The sequence below is a fragment of the Balaenoptera ricei genome, chromosome 7 (genome assembly GCF_028023285.1).
Source record: "Balaenoptera ricei isolate mBalRic1 chromosome 7, mBalRic1.hap2, whole genome shotgun sequence".
In the NCBI taxonomy this organism is placed as follows: domain Eukaryota; kingdom Metazoa; phylum Chordata; class Mammalia; order Artiodactyla; family Balaenopteridae; genus Balaenoptera; species Balaenoptera ricei.
The window spans coordinates 96,587,740-96,614,456 of record NC_082645.1 but is presented as its reverse complement, the minus strand read 5'-3'; the positions used below and the strand labels follow the sequence as shown (position 1 = coordinate 96,614,456).

The 26,717-nt window shown below is 33.2% G+C and overlaps 1 protein-coding gene across 2 annotated transcripts in view; it reads left to right on the top strand.

Moving 5' to 3' along the window:
• The window catches only part of ERBB4 (erb-b2 receptor tyrosine kinase 4), a 1,139,160-nt gene that overhangs the window by 894,038 nt on the left and 218,405 nt on the right, over positions 1–26,717 (top strand). For both annotated transcript variants that reach the window (XM_059928620.1, XM_059928621.1), the window contains exons 17-19: positions 7,889–8,021; positions 12,295–12,417; positions 16,855–16,953. In XM_059928620.1, coding sequence (XP_059784603.1) covers positions 7,889–8,021; positions 12,295–12,417; positions 16,855–16,953 — 355 coding nt within the window. The remainder of the gene's footprint in view (positions 1–7,888; positions 8,022–12,294; positions 12,418–16,854; positions 16,954–26,717) is intronic.

Here is a 26,717-nt window from a genome sequence, read left to right as displayed (position 1 = left end):
TCCTCCCCCACTTTACTTCGTAGAGGAGTATTTATGTAATATTTTCTGCTCTATTGTGAAACTAATTAATTCCTAGCATGCTGAACAATTTCGGTAGGCCACAACTGAAATTTTCAGATTTTTATCTTCAATTTTTTAAACCTTTGGCATATTGCTTCAGATTACCATGTCTATGTAATGAATAGATAATAGAATGCAGTAGTACTTAGTGGGTTATATATTTTGTAATTAAATATTTACAATTTTCTGTTTGTTTCATTAAACATACTTATATATTCAATCTATACAGATGATGTTAAAAGCGTTCTACTAATATAAACATTAATGATATTGTGTAATAGGTATAAACCACACACACACACACACACACACACACACACACACGTCTGAGTACTAAAAATTCATCTGAGCTCTTACAAAGATCTGTTACCAGAGAAGTTCTTCCTTATCTAATTCCCTTTCAATATTTCATTTGTAGAAATTCATAGGTATTTGTCAATTATACCTCAGTAAAGCAGAAAAAAATTCATAAGTGTAAAATTCATAGGTGGATTATTTGTATCTTCAGGATGGTGTATTTAATCATGAGAACAGTTGCCTCAAAAATCAAATGTACAGGTTTGTATGCTTTCCCTAAAATTGTGACAAACAAACAAAAACCCGTAGATAGGTGTAAATATTACTTATAAATAGAAGGAAGGAATTACCATGAAACTATTTGAAATTTTTCTCAGACCTAATTCTAGACATAAAATAATCCAAATGATATTTACATATTCATTTAATGGTAATATCTCTTCTGAAATACTTTGTAACACTGTGTTATTGAATAATATGTAACTTTTTCATATTGAAAAAATATTGGGGAAAAAAGATTTATTTAAACACATGAAGACAAGTCAAGAAACATTTAAATTTAGTTAGGAAGAGGGGCAGTATGTTTTGATTCATTTGCTTCAGCACTCAACACTTCTGGTCATAGTTAAGGTATAATAGAGGAATTGCGAATCCTAATCAAAGGATAGAGACATACTGTAATACTCTAGGTCTCATCAGATAAAACTTGTAACTGTCAACTGATGTCTTCCTCAGAGTCTGACCCACATCACTTTCATTTGCTCCAAAAGAAAAGATGTGTCATATTTATAGAGCAGGTGGAATTCTGGGTCAGAATAAGCACAGTTTTCACAAGGGGAAAAAAAAACACGAATGTGGCTCTCCTTGCCCTAGTCAGTAATCCTTAAAATGTCTTCTGGGGAATTTAAATATTTCCTAGTGTTTCAAGGTCTCTTGTTTCAAATCTGAGCTGCTTTGGGGAAGACTGAACAGAGTAACAATGCAGTAGGGACTATCATTAGAATGATAGATACCGCTTAATTTTGCTTTTCTTAAAGGAAATCCAGTGTTTTTTTAAGCGCCCCAAATCCTCTTAACTGTTTTCTCACTGAAAAAATAAAATGAAACTCAGTGAAGTATAAGATCACTTATAAACTTCAATAAGAGCATAAAGGATTTAATAGACTTAAATCACAGTGAACATAACAATGCAGCTAAAATGATAGTCTGATGAGAATTACAATATTAAGATATAACTAAATACAAAATCAAAGAGTTTATTAGAACCCCTAAATAAATTTATGTTTATTTTGTATTCTCTACTGTAGGTATTAGGTATTAAAGAAAAATCTGATGAATTGTATTTATCTACCCTAAAAAAATTCTAATGAATCATCTTTAGAAAGACAACATATATAGCTGAAAAACTGATGGACTTGAGATTACAAGATGTAAAATGTTAACATTACTATTTATGTTTGACCTTGTCTAAGTATCTTAACTTTTCTGAGTCTATTTCATTATTTTTAATACGGAGGTTATAAGCTCAACATTGCATAGTTATTGTGAAAATATGCAGTATATGTAAAAAGAAAATTTTAATTAAAAATATACAAGTATTATTAGAATCAAAAGTCCATAGTCAATCTATTTAAATTATTTGAACTTAAGTGTAGTATATAAGACCAAATAAATCTCTGGTTTACTTCTATGAAAGGGGATATTTCTATATCAGGATAGAAAGTCTTTGACATTTTCATTTCAATTAGATTATTTCCCATTGAAAATGAAATGAATTGTTTGTGACACTATATGTGCCATAAAACTCATGAGTACCTAATGGCAGTCAAATCTTGTTTTCCTCTTATTTGGACAGCACTTTTGCTATGTTTAAACTGCTTACTTACATAATTAATATAATATTGAAAATGTCCCTATTTGCAAAGTTGCATTATTTATCTCAGTTGGCAACTGATTCTAAGAATTTTCTTTCACTAAAGAGTCAAAATGTTTTTGATCAACTACATTTTTCTTATAGCAAGAGCAAATTAGGAAACGTGAAGTATATTACTGAGGATACATTCAACCTCTGGTTCATGATATACTCATGCTTTTGTCTGATGGTCAGTATAACATTTTCAGAGGGAAGATAGGGTGCAAGATGATAGCCAATGTTATCTAGTTATATTTTTAAAAGAAAATATAAGATTACAAAGAATCCTCACATCTGACTCTAATTTAGGAAACATTCATTTATATTATATATATAGGTTTATTACAGGCAGTAATTAATTTACCTTGCCAGGAAGTGAAACTTGTTAATACTTAGTCCTGTATGAATGTGTATGTATTTGTTTGTTTATTTATACATATATATGTAAAGACTTGTTATCTTAAGGTGTCCTAGATTCTCTAAATTGGGCTAAGTATTTATTAAAGGATAAACATTTGATTTATTGCTCACATAAGGGCACTTTTGAGAGTGAATGGGGTTCTACTGGTACTTAACAGTGATGCAAACTGAGACTGTCCTGGCCTACGGGAGGTATATGATTTGCCAGTGCTTAAAGGTATTTGATTTAAGAATAGTACTAGGCAGGATCTAGAGGCAAGTGTATCAGATCTCAGGAATCCAAGAAAGATTAGCTGGCTCCTGCTATGTTTATTTTTCATTGCCTTTCGTGAAGCATGTACTTATGTGTATCTCAACTGAGTCATCTGATAGAGGCACTGCTCACAACCAGCGGAGGCACAACATAATTAAAGCTCTGACTGGTCTGATGTGGAAACATCTTTCCAGCATGATATAGCACTGTAAGGAAAAAGCATGCAGGTTTGAAGGTAAACACAAAATAATAATGTTAGAGGCACTATTTTATAATTTTATTTAAACTTTCTTATACAAAAATGTCTGGTTAAAATTATCTGACTAGCCTGCAGCTTTTCTTTGTTTGTTTTTACTTCTGTGTAAATTAAAAAAAAATCAGTTTAACCTTTAGTGCCCATAGATAAGCAGTGAAGCAGCCCTAAGTCTGATCCAGCGACTTCTGAGGACCCATCTTCAAACTATTTACTTTAGAAGCTTCTAAAAGTGGAGTTCTCTGATTTAAAGTCAATACCGTGAGTTACAAACTATACTGTCAGTGTGTTATAGGGCTGCTGATTGATTCCTTTATCTGTAACCGAAAATTATTCTGTATCTAAGAAATGAAGAAAAATATACCTATATTACAAGCTTAAAATCATTTTATTTGGAGAAATTCATATAAAAGAATCCTATAGATTTCGATTTGGTGACTATATTAGTCAAACTACCAGTTTTACTGTTTACAATTTTAAAGAAAATACCACTGCACATTTTTTGTAGCATAGCCTGCCCTTGACATTAAATGAAAATTGGTATAATGGAATAGTTTTAAAACCATTTGAGTTTTAATCATAAATTATATTGACTTTACTATATTTTATTTGTGATCTGTTATCTGGAAGGAAACAGATCAATGAAAGAAAATATTTGGATGTTTATAAAATCAGCTTCCATGATTCTCTCACATTTTATATTCTCCAGTGAGGAAAAGCATGGTTCAAACAGAGTAATGAATAATAAGAATACATCTTATTATATGAGTAGTATGGTTGGGGAGACACTACTCTTCTATATATAACTGTTTAAAATAGGTAACTGCATTCAAGGCAGTAGAGTATAATGCATTGTGTTGTCTCTGAACTTCTAAGTGAAATTGTGAAAACCAAGTTACATGCTTTTAAATAAATTAGTCAAGTTCATTTGTGATTCAGAATCCTTATATATCAGTTTCTACGAGTAGACAATATCAGTTTCATTATACTATTTCTAAATCACAGAATAAGGTAAAATATCACTCGATAGCATCCTTTTAGAAAAAGCTTGCACTTATCACTTGTCATGTCCTATCTTGTGTACTTCAGGGGATCCCAGCGATTTTTAATGGACAGGCAAAAGACAGGAAACAAATAATAATCCTGTTACAGATAAGGGATTACAGAGTATTCTAGGTCTCTTGGTTTTGATTTCATTAATAGTGTCACATTTTAGCCTCTTGGAGGCTACTCTGACTAACATATAAGAGGAACACACCCTCTTTCAGGAATATAGCCTAGTTGGCAATAGTCAGCATTGAGACCTAGGAGGGATATACAGTAATTTAAAAAAACAACTTAAGTAACTATATCCCTTTTATCCAAAGGATCCTCATAAAGAGTGAAGCATTAACTCTCAGGAAAAAAAAAAAAAAAAAAAGGGCATCTATCCTACACCTACAAATATCTAGGAATCATCAAAATTGCGGGGGGCGTAGGAAATGTGTAAGTAGTGTAACTTTTCAGATTAGAGTGGTCTCATAAAACATAATGTTAATTGTAAGAAACATAGTGGTAATTAAATGTCTCAGACACATTAAGCTACAATGAATAGAAAATATCTGCAAAAGCGCTTAGATCATAAAAGTGGACAGGGAATAGCAAAATGAATTCTTAATTGAAAAGATGCAAAGTAAACATTCAAAAAGAAAAAATAAAGAAAAAACAAGGCCATTATTGTAAAACTAAGCTTTTAGACAATGATTTATTTTTTCTGTATTTTTCTTAAATTTAATTAACTTTTATTTCAAAGGGAAAATAAATATATTGTAGAATATTAGAAAATGCCCAAAAGTAAAAATACAAAAATAAGAACACTAGAGTCATAGTGTCTTATTGTACATTCTTCCAGATCTTTTTACACACATATGCGTGTATGTGTATATGAATTTTTTTCTGATTTAGATCCTACTGTTTTGTAACTCAGTCTTTTCAATTTCTGGTCCACATCTTTACATGCCAGCACATTTTTATTTCATCTACTATCTAATCCATATTCTAATTTCTCAAGTTATCTAAAAAATTTCTGTACAGTTGGCTTGTCCATGCTAGAGTCCAGGCCAGGGTTGCATTTCATGTCTGGTTTTGTGACTATTAAGTCTTCTTAATCAAGATCAGTACCTTTTTTCATGATATTCACTCATTAAAGAGAACAAGCAAGTTTTCTTATAGAACATTGTCCCTTTTCAATTTAATTGGTTGCTTCCTTGTGGTTAATGTTCTTTTTCAAGAGTAACTTCCTCTGGAATAAGAAGAGTGTGACCTCTTAAAATGTCCAAAAAATCATTTATGTATGAGTTTTAGGTGCAGAAACTCTAGTTCTTTGCTTCTTCAGGTTGGTTGTACCTTTATCATTCCTGCAGAGTGGTAAAAGAAGAAAAAAGCTAGAGGAATGTAAGTCAACCAAGGAACTGCTGAGGGAAAATATCAAAACTAAAAGCTAACTAGAAAAATCATAGAAATTACTGTCTATTGAGTTTTTGAATGTTTTATTTTCATTGCCATGACTAAACTAAGTAGTAATGATATGATAACTGATATCCATCCAAATTAGATGAAAAAAAAAATAGAGTCAGGGATCCTGTTTTGTCCTATTGGAAGTGATCATTCCTAAAATGAAAAAAAAAAAAAAGAATTTTCTTTTAATTTACAGTGACATTGTCAAATATTGTCATAAATACATACCATTTATTCTTTTGCAAAATAGATAAGCAGAGGAAGTTTAGAGTTTAGTTCAAATCCACAATTAACAAAATACTGGGGACTATTCTCAATCATACATAAATCCTTTGCAATAAAAAATTGGGCTCAAGAAACAAAAATACAGTTCTTTTTATAGTAGTGGCTTTTCAGAGACATGTTAGGCACTTGAGCTGAAAATTATGCCTTGGGTTGAAAACTAAAATATTTTCTGAAATACATATAACTGGCATACCAAAAATGTGATCTTACACACACCGAAACATATCACAATGATGAGTTTGTTTCCGTACTTTAGTTTAATTTTCTCAGCATAGATTTTTAAGTCTTTAGAAAATTCCATTTAGGAAAATCTAGTTGAATTATAACAACATTTCAGTATGCTGCAGGACTTTGAACTGTCAGAAAACAACCTTTAGGATGAACTACATTTTAAGGTTTCTTTGCAGTTTTATATGACAATAATATAACAGTTACAATGTTTAAAAGACATGACTTAGTTTATAGAAGAAGTTACCCAGATTTTTTCCTAGAGCTCTTTAAAATTTAAAAATTCTATTTAGGATCATCTGCTTTCATTATTTCCAATCTGATTTTGAGCAAAGTTTACCTTTCAAGAACAAGTAATTTTTTTTTTTTTTTCTGAAGGAGGGTAGCTGTATAGAGTAGCTTCTTCTATAAATAGGAATATAAAATATAAAACACTTTACTATGGAAAGCATGAACATTCAGGGAATTATTTTTTAGTTTTGATATCTATCATGACTTCATAGTCAACACCTATGTGTTTTACTCTGAACTGTTTGCTATGGCATATGGAATTAATATATTTCAGGGCCTTGACTACAGAAAGCTCATAGATACTACTCTACTCTAGAACAAGAAGTTAAGACCATAAACATTACTTTTCAAGCAAGCAAAAAATTTATCTTAGAAACCAAAAAGTGATCAGTTTCAAAATTATACATTAGCTAACAATATATTAGAGAAACATTTTAAGAATAAAAATCTCCAGTCAATTTCTTCCTAATCCCTTTCTAATACTATTTACATATTTTTATTTAATACTTAGTGTGTAGACCTCTTTCATGGGTATATGATGCTTAGTCATACTTTTAATAATAATGCTTACTCCAGTCATCATAACTCTGAAAACCCATCTGACCCAGTTCTTCATCTTTCTCGTACCCTTTGTCCCAGCAAAGTTGCCCTTGCCAGAGTTTGAAATAGCACTTTTGTCAGTGCATCTCTCTGTTGGTATCTCTGTATACCAGAGGTGTGGAGTTCACAGGTCCTCAGAGCACTCATTTTTGGTTTAGAACAGTAGTTCTCAATTGGCGGTGATTTTGACAGACATTTGGCAATGTCTGGAGACAGTCATGACTAGAGGATGGAGGTGTTGCTGGCTTCTAGTGGATGGAGGCCAAGGATGCTGCTAAACATCCTAAAATGCAAAGGACAGTCCCCAGAATGAACAAGTATCCAGCCCCAAATGTCAATAGTGCCACTGTTGAGAAAGCCTGCTTTAGAGAAAATGTTGAAAATAATATTATAAACCACAACACTACTATTTAAATGCGTTTCTACTTCTTTATAGATAAAAGTAAAATTAAAATGATTTAAAATGATTCTATATCAAAAATTTGGCATACATTCTTCATTTTGTTATCAAATTTTACATTTTTTCATCAAATGGCATGTTGTGGCTGCTCATCCCCAAAGATTACTTGTCTGTGCATGGTTTATTATTAAAAAACAAAGCAAAACAAAGAACAGGTACAGTTTTTACCATGAGAAAAGTTTTGGGAAAGCTTTAATGCGTTTTTAATTTGCATTTCTTCTAATTGACTAGACTTGTGATATGTGGATAATGGCTTGTCCAACTGCTTTTTCCTCTTCCTCTGTCTTTTCTCTCTTCACACTTTTTTCTTTTCTTTTCCATCCTGGTTGGCAGGACTCCTCTAATTGCAGCCGGAGTCATTGGCGGGCTCTTCATCATGGTCATCGTGGGTCTAACATTTGCAGTTTATGTTAGAAGGAAGAGCATCAAAAAGAAAAGAGCCTTAAGAAGATTCCTGGAAACAGAGGTGAGGTGTTCATTTCTTCTCAAGTGTTTAGGGATTTTCATTAGGTTTAGAAGGTTTACATACTCAGTTTTTTAATCCAAGAGAAAATTCTATTCAATTTCCTGCTGAGGGTTTATATTTTATAGTATGGTATACAAAGTTGATGGAAAATCAGAGTATATAATAAGTGTAGTCAAGGCAGGCTCATGGCTTGAAGAGGGCAAATAGCAGGGGTCAAGGAAATTATCATATTGGGCCAGATCTGTTTCTTTTGGAGACAGGGGTCCATTAACAAGCTCTAGGATATACAAGTAGCAGAACTAGAAAATATCTGAGTCAGAGAATATCTCAGTAGCAGAACTAGAAAAACGTTAGAAAGCGATAGAATTTTTTTGGTTTAAAATAAAGCCAGATCGGCAAGAAATTTATGCTTTAATTAGGGTCATTAAATTGGTAGCCACTGATCTCATTATAGCAGCAGTGAAAAGATGAGCTTCAGGATAAAGCTTAGTTTTGTAATAACATAGGTCTTATCACACTATTTATGAGATGTATTTAATATTATGCATGTTAGTTATTGTGAATATGTAAATTATCCATAAAATACTATAATTTTCTTTTGTATTGCCACACTGAATTCTCTAGCATGCAAGATGATCGTTTTCACCATAAAGGTTATAGGGGACAAACAATTGCAGAAGACCATGCGTTACCATATCCTTCTCAACTCGAATCCTACCTCTTTCTGCTGATACACGTATCCATGCCTATCAGAACATTTCAGAGCAAATCTGTACTGAGACAGTCTGCCTTCTTTGCGTTTGTTTTCCATCTCACTGTCAGTGTGACAGTTTGACTTTTCCTCTTAACACTGAAAGGAATGGGAATATTCATTCATTCATATGTTTCTCACACTGATAATGAATTAAATTTTAGCTCTTTTCCCCCAAAAGTTAAATCTAGATAGAATTATTTGAAGGTTTCAGAAAGCTACTATATAGTTACGTATAAGAAGATACTTCTTTCTAATGACTGAAGTTATCTGAAATTAAATGGGCTGTCTTATCAGTAGACACGTTCAAGCATAAAAATGGTAGTTATATACACGGAGTGAACATAGTAATGATTCTGACTTGGGCTGGATGTTACACAAGATCAACTTGATCACTTTCAGCCTTGTACATGTGAACATGAATAAAAGTTTGGGCACAGCACATGTACTGTGCATATTTTCAGGTTAGCTAGGATGGTGGAGGCAGGTAGAATTCTCCCTTATGGACAGCTTGAAGCAGTCACTGAAAGAATTTTGAAAAGTGAAGTAAATAAACTAGAGTTGGAAAGGAATGAAAGGTTTGGAATAGCAGTGGATATTTAGGTGATTGAATAAATAGAAGACAAATTCTGTCTCTTAACTATGTGTAGGAAAAGCTCATTGCTATGAAAAGAGTTGTTTTGTTTTGTGCTGTTAATATGGTGCTTTCTAATAATGCCCTCCAAATTGGCATTTCATTACTAAATAAATGCATACTGATTGGTTTTATAAGCATATTCTATTTTTTATAGAAAGTTATCGCTTAGGACTAAATTAGCTAACTGTTGAATTCTCATCTTTCTCTCAGTAAAAGTAAATAACTGTGATTTTCTACCATCTAAATAGAAGAGGAACTCTTAAGAGGTTCAACTTGAATTCTTAAATACTGAAGCTAGAAATCTGCCTCAGATGTGAAAACTTTGTTAAAGCATGATATGTTGTTGGAAGGTTTTTAAAATTGATACACTTCCCAAAATCATGTTGACCCAGATTGTCTTTTTTCTGTTGCATGCATAAAAGTAGAAAATCTTTTTTTCAATATACACTTATTGAGATGCACTATAAGCTTGATGCTTTGGTAGATGCTGTGATTTAGAAATGTAGTAATGAGATATAATCCTATCCCTTGAAGAGTGACAGATTTGGTGCCTATATTATGACAGGTAATGTTCCAGAGTTTTCCACCTATGTATATACCATTTCATCCTTTAACAATCTTCTAAGATAATTATTGGTATACCAATTTCACAGATGTGAAATGAAGGGCCAGGAAAGGCAAATTGCGTTCTAAGCCTGTAAGCGGCAACAATGATATACAAACCCACAAATTTAAACTCAAATGTCTTTCTACCATACTGGGTCACAAAATAAAACTGTGCTCTTTTAATGGTATAATACTCAAATTCCTGGGGAAAAAAAAATGTGTTTGTAGAAAAAAATTGAATGATACTTAATAAAATTGTGGGTAGAGTTGTAAAGTTTTCAAAATATGAAATTATTGCACAGTATGTGCCTATATATAATACATGTATATACATTTTTAAGTCTATCTAGCCTAAACTGCTAAAATCCAGTCCCCAATCTTGCATATGATTTTTGTATGACTTTTGTATATGATTTAAAAGTTTTATAACTTTTAAACTTATAAACTTTTATAAAAGTTTCTTACTGTATACATAGTATGTGTATCAAAATCTACCAAAGAAATTCTGCACAGCAGGATTCAAATGAATGGGATCCTCTGCAGGAGATTTTTTCCAGATTTGTTAAAGAATTGTGTGACTCTTTCTCAGATTTATGGGACTTGAATGCAGTTATATGCATTATTACAAGATAAATTTGAAATTGAAATAAAAGTGTATTAGTTGCCACACTGTTAAAAAATAGCTTAAGAATATTGATAATTTGTATCACCTTTCCCAAATTCTTGCTAACATCCCTAAACTTTACCTACATTCAAGATTCTGTTTAGCTAATTAAGTAGACCATTATGTTCACAGAAGCATGATAATAATAACCAAGCTGAGGACCGCAGTGCAGTTAGCCTTATAAACAGACATTTTGAAATACTGTGGTAGTTTTCAAGACAATGTGAGTAGGAGTAGGCCTTAATTATTTCCTTATGCTGAGGGAGAACAAGCTATTTGTCTGTGTTTAAAGTTTAGTTCTTTTATTTAACTTAAAGATAAATTTTAAAAAAGCTCTTGTTTCTTTGACTTGCCTTTTTCCTCAAGCATAGATAAAACTCTAAAATTTTAACATACAGTATAAACTTTTTGGTACCCAGAGTCTCTCTTCTGTCTACATTTTTGTGTTCACATAGTCAAGAAATTGGCACACATTTACATACCTTTCTCCTGCTTACCCCTCCTCTCTGGCAATGGCATCTAAACTATGACATCTAAAATTATCAGCCTAATTTTACCCCTTTTGGCTACCCAACCCACTTTAGGATCTGGTATTTCCCACCCTAATCTCACCCTTCAGACCTGTCCTTCTCCCTGTATTATTCTCCTTCATGCCTTGCTCCTTCTCCCTGGTGCTGTGTCCAAACTGTTCTTCCTGGTGGCAGTGTCCTCCCCCATGTCCATCCATTTTTATTATCTCAAGACCAATTTTAAAGTGTGCCTCCTTTTAGGAAGCCACAAAAAGCAAACCTCACTCCCCAGTGGTTATTTTATTCCTCTGCATTTCATAGAATTCATTTATGATCTAGAATCAATTCATAGCATTTTAGAATTTTTAACCTAGAAGGTGCTCTAGGGCCTTGCTACTTAAAATGTGTTCAAGGACCATCATCATAAAGAGGAATCTCCTGGAATTCTGTAAAAATGCAAATTTCAGCCACAAATCCATATCTACTGAACCAGAATCTGCATTTTAACAAAAAACTCTGGTAATTCATATGTACATGAAAGATTTAGAAACACTGTCTTGGTGTATTGACATTGTGCTAACTTGTTTTTTTCTCTTCTGACATGTCTGTCCTGACTTCCCTGCTAGGTATTAAATGCTAAGAAGGTAGCTTTTTTTAATTTTTAAAAATTGTATTTATTTAATTTTTATGTATCGAATTTCCTGAAATGAGAAAAAATTTTGAAAGAGTACACTGGCATAAGTAAAATCTCTAAGTCTTAGCTGAAGTTGTCCAAAAGGAAGGAGCATGAAAAAGTAGAATTAAGAGCCCCTAATTAGTCTCTAAATGTCTATAAAAAGTGGGGAAAAAATCCCCTAGACTAGTATGCCTCAAGGTAGGTACACATTTGTTACTTGTGTTCACCCAAGTGAACAGCATGAGAAGAGAAAGGGTAGGGTCAGAAGGAATTGTGAGTGATCCATTTTACAAACATATTGTTTGTCAAGGAAAAGTGATCTTGTGTGTGTTTTCTGTGTGTGAGAAAGTGAACCAAACAGAGAGAAAAAGAGAGGAACACTGATTGTTGGATCGAAAGTTGTATAACCTGTACTCTTTTTGCTTTGTAGTTGGTAGAACCCTTAACACCCAGTGGTACGGCGCCTAATCAAGCTCAACTACGTATTTTGAAAGAAACTGAGCTCAAAAGAGTAAAAGTACTTGGTTCAGGTGCTTTTGGAACTGTTTATAAAGTAAGTAGAAAATAACACATACCATCAGTTATTTTCAGTTTTGTTTCAGACTTGTTTTAAATAATAGCCAAAGTTATTGTTCTAGCCAACCTAACTTCCTCTTTAATATTCAGAGAGGAGAATCTTTATAGTATTGAGAAGTTGCTGAACAAATGAATTCATTAATTTTTATTGACCAAACTGGGTTGGATACAGTTATGAGAAAGCAGGAAACATGAATGCAAAGCCAAAATATAATTCATTCTCTCAATGCCTTCTGAGCTCCTTTTGATATCATTTCCCTTTGGCAAATTTGTCCTTTTCCAAAATACCCAGATCCAACCCATTTTCCTTTACCCCTACACAAGAGGAGATCCCCAAGAGACCTGGGCAATATGCTCTTCTTTCTTTTCTCTAAGTTCAGGTTAGCTAGAAGGAGAGGGTGACAACATGGGTTTTTAATAAGAGAGATATTTCTGGCAAGGGAGAGCTTGAATGATAGCATTTGCATGTTTACTTATTTAACTTAATTACAAAACCAATTCAAAGGCCAGGCCCAAGGTTAATTGTGGTGAAATTTATTTTTAATGGTAAACAGCAAGAATAAGAAGCTCTGTTGGGATAGTACTAAATCCTTGTAATGTCCATTACTTCAATTCCCAAAATTTGCTTTGACAAGTTTCTCAAAGCTATATGCAAGCCTACATTTTTTACAAATATGTTGGCTAAAATATGTCAGATCTTAAGAACTTTACATCTTAAAATGTTATTTTTTTATATTTAAGACAGATTTATTTAATGGAAATTATTAACAATTGGAATATAAACCTTAATTTTCTCTCTTGAATTTTCCAAAAATAATGTAATCTCTTTAAAATAAAACTTTTATTCTATGGTCAAAATGCAAAAGTTTCTTAATCTCTTGTTCTGCATATTTTGTTCAGTTAAATTCAAAATTATTAGCTGATCTTTTTTGACCCACCTCCTAGAGTAATGAGAATAAAAACAAAAATAAATGGGACCTAATTAAACTTAAAAGCTTTTGCACAGCAAAAGAAACCATAAACAAGACAAAAAGGCAACCCTCAGAATGGGAGAAAATATTTGCAAATGAAGCAACTGACAAAGGATTAATCTCATGCTGCTCATGAGCTGCTCATGCAGCTCAATATCAAAAAAGCAAACAACCCAATCCTAAAATGGGCAGAAGATCTAAATAGACATTTCTCCAAAGAAGACATTCAGATGATCAAGAAGCACATGAAAAGCTGCTAAACATCACTAATTATTAGAGAAATGCAAATCGAAACTACAATGTGATATCACCTCACACAGGTCAGAATGGCCATCATCAAAAAATCTACAAACAATAAATGCTGGAGAGGGTGTGGAGAAAAGGGAACCCTCATGCCCTGTTGTTGGGAATGTAAATTGATACAGCCACTGTGGAGAACAGTATGGAGGTTCCTTTAAAAACTAAAAATAGAACTATCATGTGACCCAGCAATCCCACTACTGGGCATATACCCAGAGAAAACCATAATTCAAAAAGACACATGCACCCCAATGTTCATTGCAGCACTATTTACAGTAGCCAGGACATGGAAATAAGCTAAATGTCCGTCAACAGAGAAATGGATAAAGAAGATGTGGTACATATATACAATGGAGAACTACTCAGCCATAAAAAGGAATGAAATTGGGTCATTTGTAGAGACGTAGATGGACCTAGAGACTGTCATACAGAATGAAGTAAGTCAGAAAGAGAAAAACATATTGTATATTAATGCGTATATATGAAATCTGAAAAAATTGGTGTAGACAATCTTATTTACAAAGCAGAGATAGAGACACAGACAAGACACAGACGTAGAGAATAAACATATGAATACCAAGGGGGAAAGGAGAGTGGGATGAACTGGGAGATTGGAATTGACATATATACACTATTGATACTATGTGTAAAATAGACAACTAATGAGAACCTACTGTATAGCACAGGGAACTCTACTCAATGCTCTGTGGTGACCTAAATGGGAAGAAAGTCCAAAAAAGAGAGGATATATGTATATGTATAGCTGATTCACTTTGCTGTATTGCAGAAACTAACACAACATTGTAAAGCAACTATACTCCAATAAAAATTTAAAAAAAAAATTATTAGCTGAGTACCTAATTTGAATGTAAACTATTCTAGGCTGACTTGATACCTTCTAGTCTTCAAATCCTTTTTATGTTTAAAGAGACACAATGTATCCTATCTGTTTCTCTATTTATATTGTGCTAAGAAAAAATGGACTTCCATTTTAAAAATAACTCAATCTTGGCATGTACCTTGCATATAGTCACGATTATATTTTTAAAGATGATACGGTCTGGAAATTGAATTTTATTTTAAATCATGAATACCATATAACTCAAGACTAAATATTATCTAGTGACCTCAGAAGGGAAAATATTAATAGTATTTTATTATTATTTAATAATAAAGCTTTATTAATATTTTTGTTAACAACACTTATTTGCTCATTGTCCAAGAGTGTTGCACATTTATTGAAATTACCTCTATTAAAAGCTTATTGAAAATTCCATAAGTATGTTTAATTTTATGCCTACAGTGTATATGGTTGACCCTAAGTTTTAATTAATATATTAGTTCTTACAAGGACATACTGTCTTAAACTTTAAAGAATTATTCTTGACCACAGAAATTCAAGTTGGCTTAGCCAATTACTTGGTTAATGCTTCCTTCTGGTTGAAGATACACTGTGTTTAAACATAAAAGATTTGAACCAATATCATGGTATCAGCATAGTTGAATTGTGGTATGATGGGGCCTGGAAAATAATGACTATACTAATTTAAAAAGGAGTGCAAATTAATTCACACTGAATGTATATTCTTATTTCAAAATTATACTTTAGGAATATTTTAATATTGATGCTATATCTTTATAAGGTAACCCCCTCTGTGGTTACTTTTTTGAATAACGGTAAGCCTGTTCTCCACCCTAGTACCATCAAAAAGAAAATGGGTCTTGGGCTTTTTTTTTCTCATTTTTACATTAATAATTTACAAAAAAAAATTATACCACAGGGAACTTGGCTTATTATTTTGCATTTGAAACATAGATTTCCCTATTCACTCTAAGAACATAACCCTTAAATTCACCTTCTAAAGGTTAAAGTCTTTTTTTCTTTATTATTTTGACTTTTTAATAATTCTTGTGTTTAGGTCTTCTCTTATATTATTACCACTTTGGATAGCACAAATACATATGTCTTAGCATAGAAGTACTAAGTGAAAAACTTTTAAAAATATTTTCTTTATAACTAAAACCAGCTGATATTAAGAAAAACAGGAAGTGGAGGTGTTCTGCTCAGGAATAGTAGACTATTTTTTTTTCTTCCTTTCATTTTAATGTTAAAACTGGCCTTAGAAGACATTTTTGATGTCAAGGCTAATAAATTAAAATTTGAGATTATTTTTTACATGTAACCTCATATCTGCTTCTGTGTTCCTTTGGGACGATACACTTAAAAAAATATTCTTGTATAATCTATGCATCCCTGTATTATCAGTATCATTATCCTCGTTCAAATGATTGAATTATTTACTCAGAAATGCTGTTATTTAGCTAACATTGTACTTTACCCAAACCCTGCCAACTTTATACTTTCCCACAATGCACAGGTCCTGTTCGAATATAATTATTTCTCTATAGGAAGAGAGAACTTTCAATGACTAATATAAATATTTTATATTACTTCAGAAATAATAAAAATCCTTGACACATACCCACAATATTAAATAATATAGACAAATTAATATGTGCTCAATACTCCCTAGTACTTGCCTTTGAAAACTAATTCTTAAACAATCACCTTAGAAAATTAATTCTTAAATCAATCTGAATTTTGATACATAAGAATATGCTTTTTTATTTCATTTTATTTTTAGTTGCAGAAAAATTAGATAATATTAAAGCTGAAAAGAACCTCCAACATTAATTAGCCCAGTCTTCTAAATTACAAATAAGACAATTGAATTTCAAAAATCAGAACAGCTTTCTCAAAGTTGTGAGAAGTTGATGATATCATCCAAGTCAAATATTATTATTATATATTATTTCAATGTTTTTTCTTTTTCTTTTTTTTTTTTTACTATTCAAAGCCTTTTTCATGTACACAAATTGAACTTGATAATAGTGTAAACACCTTGAAAGCAGAATACACATATGATCCACCTTCAGGTAATGAAAGCAGAAAACAAAGTTGCCGAGTAACTTGTAACATATAACAGGTGCTTGAAAAACATTTGTTGATTGAATGACAAAATATGGAACTTCTAAATTATTTTTTAAGGTATTAATAGGTCAAGTGTTTAATCAAATTTTGTTTCTGGTCTAAATGTTGTATGTCTTAATATAGATTTAATGTGAATTTTTTTCCTCCCAAGGGTATTTGGGTCCCTGAAGGAGAAACAGTGAAGATTCCTGTGGCTATTAAGATTCTTAATGAAACAACTGGTCCCAAAGCCAATGTGGAGTTTATGGATGTAAGTACAGACAGCAGGCAATCATGTTTTTATCCATTATTAATAGACTGCTTTTAGAATTAAAAAAAAAAAAAAGACTCCAACTTCAAAGTGTCTTCTCTGGAAATGGTATAATCTTAAAATTAAAGGCTTGAGCAAGGGTCAGCAAACTTTTGCTTAAAAGACCAGAGAATAAATATTCAGGCTTTTCCTGCAATGTGGTTTTTGTGACAACTACTCAACTCTCTCCTTTTAGTAGATAAGCAGCCATAGACAATTAAAAAAACAAAAGAAAACAAAACACAAGAATGGGCAAATGGGTATGAATGTGTTCCAGTAAAACTTTATTTACACAAGCAAGCTAAAAGACAGATTTGGCTTGCTGACCAAATCCTGCCCTCAAGGGCCATTTGTTTAACCACTATGCCAGACTGCATTTGAGAGTAATGACGATGATTTGGAAAATTAATCAGACTGCTTTATTTTATTGTTGTTATGATCTATTTAGTTGAAAACATCAATCAAGATTAGTTTTGATAGTGAGTTAGTTGTTGTTAAATTTAAATTAGGAACCCACTAACTCAGATAATTACACATTGAAACTTGATTTTTTCAATTCAAATTCATAAGACAAGACCTTATAGGTAAAATGCTCCAACTATAGAATAATAGGAGTTCTGAAGAATGAAAGTACTTTATAAGGTCAATCAGAACTTTAAGATTTCCCCTAGCAAAAATTGTAGATTGAGCTGCTCAGCAAATTTCAGAAGGTACAACAGATGAAACTATGTATGTAGCGTGCTGTTATTTTTTCACATTCAACACAAGATATCTTGCCAGGGGTACTGTCAAAGACCCATATGTATTCTTTCTCTATCTTTTAGCATAATGTCTTCAGTAATAAGAATGATTTTGATTTTCAAATGACCTTCATATGAAAGCATATGCACTCTGATTTTTAAAAAGACGAATTGCTATGTTTTTCTATCCTTTTCTCTTGTATGCTCTTTTGTAAGTTTTATAGGAGCTCAGTTTGTGGTGCTGGATAATTTATTTGGGTCTAATGCTATACTCGTCTTATTTAGGGCTACTTTTAGTTTAACAACTTATTGGTTGTTATACAACAGGGCTGATAATTTAAGTGGGACCAACCTGTTGCTCTGACTGGTTGGTGCAGATGCCGAAAGCTCTGTCTCTGTGCACCAGTGCCAAATCGAACCTCGGAGACAGAGTTTGAGTGAAGAATAGCTTTATTGCTTTGCCAGGCAGAGGGCGACAAAGCAGGCTCTTGCCCTCAAAACTGTGTGTCCCAACCCAGAGGGTTTAGTGAGTTTAGTGAGAAGTTCTATAGCAATGGTTCAAGGGTGGGGTTGCTGATAAGATTAGGGTGTGTGCAGGGCCTCCATTCCTTTAATCTGGCCTCAGTTGGTGTCTTGAAGAGCTTTTCTGGTTCCTTAAATCTGGAATGAAGAATGCTAATGATTTCCATTTGTGGGGGGTTTTAGTTCTGTAAAGGGCACGAGGATATTGTTATTTGTATCCCAGGACCCTATTGTTTCTTGGCTTCTCCTTCCTTGTCTCTCCATCCCCTCCCTTCCCTGATTAGCAACTGTTTGAACCTGCCCTTTGGAACTCAGGGAAGTGCACGGAGGCTGAACAGAAAGGGTCCAGAGCCCAGGAGCCCACAGAGTCCCACTTGGTTTCAGTGCTGTGTCTTAACAGTTGCTAAATATTTTAAATATGATTCTTGCTGCATATCTATCAACACCTATCTAATAGACATTGAGTCCAATAACTTAATAATGTTCCTTCTGCCGGTCTCTAAAACTTCTGACGCTCTCTACAGCTGGTTCAAATATTAAAATGTAAAACAAGCTTTTTTCAGTGATGTCACGATCAATTTGATCTTGATCATAAGTATAAATTTGTGAAGGGAACTTTCAAAGAAGTAAAAATGATAAAGAAAAAAGACCATGAGTAGAAACAGTGTAGGTTAATATGTAAAACTGATAGAAAAAGATCTTGTCCAGTCTAGACAGCAGCCAAAGCTGAAATTCACAAGAATGCTAATAATCTCTGCTGGAGGTTTGGACAGCCATTTTTGTCATATTTCCATGGAAACAGACTGGCAAAAAGGGGTTAAGAGGCTACAAAATAATCACCTAGGAAAGAAGCTCTGAAAACCTCATCATGATTTTGAATGACTATTTGAAAGCTCCTAACCCCGTCCATTTTTTTCTTTTCCCTCATCTGAAGTCTATTCCCATGGAAACTGGAGTGGGGATGGCAGCTTGAAGTTACAGATTTCTGCTGAAATTTAGATGAGGCTCTGATTGAGCCATGAAAGGCATCATTTTCCTAGATGGTTGATGGATCTGGTGACCAACAGACTCTAAAGAGTCTGATCTTCTTAAAAGTGAAAAAAAAAAAAAAATTAGGGAAAATATTTTGACTGCACCTTTCCTACCTGGTGAATAACTGCTAGAAGATTAACAGATTGATGAACTGCTATTGGCAGAGTTTCAATAAATATCAAGCAGAAACACTTCTTACTATTTTCTCAACTTTTAAAACATTAGGATAGCTTCACAACAATTAAAATACTGCTGAACTGGAAAAATTAATGGTGAATTCAGTATTTTAAGTAGGCTGGTATAACTTTAATACAAACATTTACCTACTTTTTACCTCATCTATTATGTGTGAAGATCATTATAAGTGCTTAAATAACATATCAAACCACAAAAGGTCTATGTTAGCAAAATTATTTGCAATTTGGACCTAAGAATTGAGTTGAAATTGCAAATATTCTCAGCGTTATTAAGTTAAAAGTCATGTTTGACATATGTCTTAGTTTGGGCTCTTCCAGAAGCAGAAGCTGACCCTGAGACATGGATTTGAGTGAAAGTATTCATAGTTTATTTTGGAAGTGAGGGACTCATCAGTAAGGGACTATGGAAATGAGACAGGAGAATCAGTAAAGTCAGCTGCCATCATGAGTGACTGGAGCTTCTTTCCATTGGAGAGACTCTGGCAGCCAGTGTAGGATGTACACCTCAGAGTTACTCTCCTTAAAATTTAAGGGAGATGATGAAAGGACTCCAGCTGTCAGTCACTGGTTGAGGGCAGCTGGGAGAGAAAGACATTTATTCTCCTGCATGTGCTACCTGCAGAGTGTGACAAAACAGGCTTCAGTAGCAAGAGAAAGCCATTGGGTAAAGAAAGGCAGGAGGAAGTCAACTAAGGTACAGCACTATGGTAGAGTGTTCCAAGGGTAACGTTCAAACTAAAATAACTGCGACCATGCCACCTGTCTCTTTTGCAGACTGGTTATGTGTGTATTAGTATTAATATGCAAGTGTGTGCCTGTGTTTTATATCATTTTATAGGAGGAAAATACAGCTTCCAAAGACAATGGAAACTGCATATTTTTATTAAGCATTAGACCTTTTTGCTGCCCTCCCTCCCTGCAACTTTACACTTAGGGTAGAATATTCCCGATTTAATAACTACTACTACTAGGTTTATCAGATATAGCTGTGACTCACTTGTTTCAATAATGACAAACATGCAACAACTTAATACTAAAAACTCACTACATCCACTACTTCTATTGATATCCAAGGGCAAAGGAGAGGACTTTTATATTTCCTTAGAATTTTTACCATAGGCAAAAATAAATAAGGAGCAATTTGTGTTCTATTAAATGCTACACTAAAAGCAAGAGAAGGAGGATTTGGTCACAAGGCTGTTACTCAGCTCACCTAAGTATGTCTAATGGATTCATAATGATGATAATAACACACTGCTAGTGAGTGGCCAGTACATTCTTCATTCACATAAAGGAAGATCACATTGAACATTAAGAAAATGACTCTAAAGGTCCACCTTCTTAAGAAGAATGCCTACATTTATGCACTTTCCTAGTTCTTGCTTCAAATAGCACCATTTCATTGGGAAAACGCAGGTGTTTTTTGTCTCTTTTTTTTGTTTTTAAATTCATCGAATGATACACAACAGATACCTAAAAAATGATGCTGTTGAGCAAAATCCCCGGAATTGGGGACCCTGGTCTGGTCTAATCAGACAGGCTCTTGAGTTTATCTGAGCTTCCACTACTCTGTTTTTTGTTTGTTTGTTTGTTTCCCCTGATATTTAAGCCCACTACCACTTGACATTATTTTATTTGCCTAGGAAGTGCTTATGTCTTTAAATGTTTTACTTAATTTATGTTTTCTTAGAAAGAACTAATCTAGGATAAAAGAAATGCCATAATTATCCTAAGTTCCAGTGACTGATCAATAATACTTCAGGTTAGAGGTAACTTGAATCTTCTTGGCTTCAGTTTCAGCTTCGCCACCAAATCAACCACATAGTTCATGAAAAGGTGCTGCAAGGAAAGGTGTTTCAGATCAGCCAAACTTATTGTGTAAATGGTAATTTTCTTATTAAAAGAAAAATAAGCAGTTTCCTTCTTCCTATACAATAGGAACTTTTATCTTACACAACAGTCGTTTTATTATTTTCTGAAGATGTGTCCATTGTTTCTGTTACTCTTCTCTATATTGTCTTTATGATACTCAGTGTCTTAGTGGGAGCTGTTTCAACTCTAGTTGTTGCCATATTAGTGGGGGGAGACAAACAATTTTTTGGTAAGGTTTACATTTTCTCCTAGATTATAGCAGACTTACAAAACAATTTGAAAAGATATTTTGTTCTATAACATTATTTTCACATCACAATATTTTCATACATATGGCTTCACATAGTTAACAATAACTCTTAGCTAGATCCTGTATTATACTAATAGTGGATTTTTTTAAATGCGTATAATTTAATTAAATTATATCTTTAGGCCTAATAGATTTTGCTAATTTGCATATATGAATACAATTCATTCATTTCAGAGGTGAAAAACATAAAATTCTTTTTTATTAAAACCCACTACTTAGATGTCACAGGATTCTATACTGCTTGCATGATTTTGAAAAATTGGTTAACCAATCCTTTTTACCTTAAGAAAAATTATTGCTAAAGTAATTAAGAAAAGTTTTGGATAGTTCCTTTGTTTTTAAAAATAAAACAATAACTTCAGAAAGAGATTCCAAACTCCATTAGAAACAGAATTTAGTCTTCCAAAACTCTACTAAAAAGAAAAGAAAAAAAGTACCAGTAACTAGAGTAAATCACTTCTGTTATAGTTATTTCATTGGCCCTGGTTCATGTCCTGTTAGTTGTAGAGAACTCGGTCTGAAATGGCATTACATCTGAAATCACTCAATCAAACACCTAATTCTCCAACTACATTCTCCTGTCCCTCTAGTTCTTTTCCTATAGTAACTACTTGAGAAACATTTAACCCTTTTTGATGTCTCCCATTCATTGACTCTTTGCTGTTTCTCACTATCCCTCAGCTGCCCCCTGTCCTCGCATCCCTTCATAACAATCTTGAATTTGTGGACCATCTTATAATCACATTCTATTTTTTAAAATTTTTTATTGGAGTGTAGTTGATTTGCAATGTTGTGTTAGCTTCAGGTGTACAGCCAAGTGAATCATTTATACATATACATACATATACATATATCCAGTCTTTTTTTTTTTTTTTAGATTCTTTTCCCATATAGGCCATTACAGAGCATTGAGTATAGTTTCCTGTGCTACACAGCAGGTTCTTATTAGTTATCTATTTTATAAATAGTAGTGTGTCTATGTCAATCCCTATCTCCCAATTTATACCCCCCCCACCTTATCCCATAATCACATTCTTAAAAATCTTCAACTTTCTTGCTTCTCAAAATCATGCTGGCAAACAATCCCAGAAATACTAAAATTTCTCAGTGCTACGTTCTAGACCTCTTTTTAATATACATGTTTTGTAGAACATCTCACTAGATTCTCAAATTTCATCTCTAAGTCTATTTTATGAATCTGACCTCATCTCCATCCTTGATATCACCACACTGAAATCTCAGGGGAAGCTCAAGTTTAACACACTCAGAATGTACCTTTTCATCTTCTTTTCTTAATCTCTTCTGCATTTAATCTTACCGATTTAAATAATGTGTATGTTCATTTACTTTATTGTACCCATCAGAAATTTGGGATTTATCCTTAAATGTCACAACCCCTCAAACTACTCATTACAAATTCAAGAGAAAATGCTTTGATTCTATGCCAAAAACACATTTAGAGAGCATCATCTTCTTTTTATATCCCATTGCCACCCTCTTAATCCAAGCCATCAACTTCTCCAGCTTGAATTATAAAAAGAGCTTCCAGTTTGATCTCCCTGTTTTTTAATACAGTGTTTTCACTGAAGCAAAATAAAACCTTTCAGTGTTTTCACTAAAGCAAAATAAAATATTAGACCCTTGGCTTCCAGGGCTCCTAACTATTCTCCCAGTCTTCTTTCTCTTCACTGACTTTCTTTCCACTCTTCTTACAAGCCAAGCACACCAGTCAGTGCTTTTCCCGAGTTTCCTTCTCCCGGTTACACCTAATGAACTTTTGGTTATCATTATTTTCTCAGCTTAAGTAGACTTCCTCAAAGATACCTCTCCTGACCCCTTAATCTAAATTATAACCTACTAATAACATTCAGAAAAAAAATTGTGCATTTATTGTGATTATTATAGATTTATTTGTCCTAGTAATCACTGTAGAATCCCACTCTTCATCACTGGACTACAGGATCTTTGATGACAGGGACTGTCTGTTGACCCCAGGTCTCGTCTGCACCTCTAATGGCAAGTGCAATACAAGCATCTGGTTAGAAAGCAATAAGTATGTGGTTAATTGACTGAATAATTTTTCTATTTTTAAAGGTTGTTATTATTCCTCCCTTAAGCCTTCTCTATTCCAGACTAATTGACTTAATATTTCCCTCCAACAGTCCTGTCTCTATTTACTTTATTATACTTTAATTTTCCTTACATATTTATATTGTTCATCTCTGATTTATTTCTACAAAATAAATTTATTAAATGTTTTGAAACCAGAACATCAACATATCGCTGTGGAATAGTCCTTTATATTGACTCTGTAAGTAGGTCTCAGTGTACCCTCTGAAAGCCCTTTGAGAAAGAAAACCCCTTATAGCCTTTCTATGTGTGCAAGAGGCCAGTAACCTCCCCTAATGGGGAGCTTCTGAATGCTTCCCTGTGAATGTTTCCATTATATATGGGAGGCACATTGTCTACTGTACCAATATTTAAATTCAGTGAATGGAAATCAGTAGTCTGTTAAAGGCATTGCTTTCCGTATTGTAGGCATTTTCCAGCTCTCTAAACTCCACAATTTGGGTAGTTTCATACATGATTAGAGGATGTATTGCTGTGCCACCATAGAGCTGGGAGAGAATGACACTGATCACGTGCAGTTCCTGACTCCAATCCAAGCGGTATTTGCTAATTATGACGGTTTAGGAAAAATCCCCACTCATTTTGACTGCATCAGTAGGAAGAGCTGTTTACAATATGAAGATTGCTCTTAAAATTCAGGTAGAAAGCTTTTGCCCACAGGGCAAACATAGACCAGGAAATAGAATTTCCAGAAAATCAGCAAATAACTTGAAATATATCAAACCTTGACATAGATGGTTTTGTTAATGATTAATTCTCTGCTTGTAGATTCAAAGATATAAAATATTGTTTCTGTAAGAGGAAAGGACGAACTGAATAAAATCCTGGTTTATATTATGTGGCATAAAGTGATTTTATTTATTCATACAGCAGTGATTTTGTTCAGGAAATGAAGGCTTAATATGCTGTGATATTTGCAATAGCATACACACACATATATGTGTATCTACATAGTGGAGTAAATAAATATAAATGTATTAACTTATATATTAATATTATATATTATAGATATATATTACAATTATATTATTAATATAATATAAATATTATTATAAATTTTATATACTTATATATATTCACTCCACTGTGGTATATGGATAAATGGTAAATATACTCCATCATATTTTTCCAATGTGCTTTTGTAAATTTATTACACCACTGGGTAATCAACTATGAATGATCACATGCTTGGTATTGCTAAAATGGTTATACAGAAGTTACTACTTCACAAGGATATCTTGAACTTTTTTATGATCGCTTTCTCACAGTGATCAAAAGAATTCCTCATTCTACCTCCCACCACTGCTGTATTAGTCACATGTTTGTGTCACAGGCTTGTTTGCAAAGCATAGACTGTCAGAAACTAAACAGATTGACAGTATGTCTGGTTACTCCCAAAGAATTTGTAATAGAAACTCTGTTGGTGTTACCTCCATCATCATCCTAGTTAATGGTTATTGTTAATGGTCATAGTAAAAAGGATCCTCTGAAGTAGACAGAGAGCATCCCCAGATTGCTTGAGATCTTCAAGTTTCAAGATTAACCCTACATTCAGCAACAGGTATCGGTAATCCTGGGTCACATATGGGTGATTCCCATCCAGATTAAATGAAGATATTATATTAACAAGGATGAGTTTGGGTACTGTTTTATTTGTACTAAACTGCAAGAGTTAATCTGTACAATGGAGTACGGTGGATTTGTACAAAAACTTTAACTCAATGACATAGCAAAGCCAGAGTGAAAAGGGATTGGTCTAGCAAGAAGGCTTAATCATGTTCCACCATGGATCAACTATTAATAGTAGACATATTTTTAAAACGTATTTTCTAGAGCCTAATGTGTAAAATTAAGACCAAAATTATAAATTATGAAGTAAAGAAAGAAATGATTCTTTGCATCTAGATTGAGCCAAAGGAGAGCCTACAGATGGTTATTAATATGCCTATTTGTGAGGAGAATTAAGCTTTCAGATAGGATTTAAATCATTTCTCTTATTCTGAAACCAATAAGGGAAGGCAGAGCCTGGGTTTGAACTGAAAGCTCTCTGGTTTCAAAGTCTACTGACTTCTCATACCATTACTCTGCCTCCTCCAAAAGATCTTAGAGAGAGATTCTTACCCTCAAATTAGAAAATCAAACTGAGTGTTATGACTTCCTACAAAAAGTGCAGACAAATCCTCTGAATTATACAAATTAAAAAATTCTGATGGATTGCCTAAGCATTTTAACCTCATCATGACCACTTCACATAAAATTATTACCATAGAGTCTATACTTCTTTGACCCCATTAAAACAATAAGTTGTACTATACTTACTACATAAATAGCTCGATTGTTATTTTTTTTCCAGTAAAGAAAAAGATATCCATATATTCTTTTGAACATTTCTAAATGCTGCTGCAGTTCCTAAGAAGCCATGTTTTTGGTGCTCACAGCTTATAGTTTACATAGAGCTTGGCACAGTGTGATTAGAAATAAGAATGAATACCTCTGAGGTAGTAACATTGTGAGACCAGTTTGTCCCAGAAAACAAGCAATCAGCGAGGGCTCTTTATCTCAAAACTAAAAAGCTAGGGTTTTCTACAGTGATCTTTGCCACTGAAATTTTATCTAGGGTTTTGATCCACTTAACAAATTTAATCTATCCTCTCTGAACTTAAATGTTCCATTATCTGTTAGAAAATAATTAGAAGCTGTAAGCAGAAGTCTGCATATGTGGAATTCCTCAGGAGTCCCTAAGCTCATTGAAGCAAGGAGTTTGGCAGATACTGGTCAGCTGATATTGGGCCGGCAGCTAATAATGGCAGGAAATGCTGCTTAGCTAGGTGAGAAAGTTAACTTGGGGAAAATGAAAATTAAACATTTGGGATTTACGGTTGGAAATAAATTTCCCTGTTTCATTTGTTTCCTGGTAAGAAA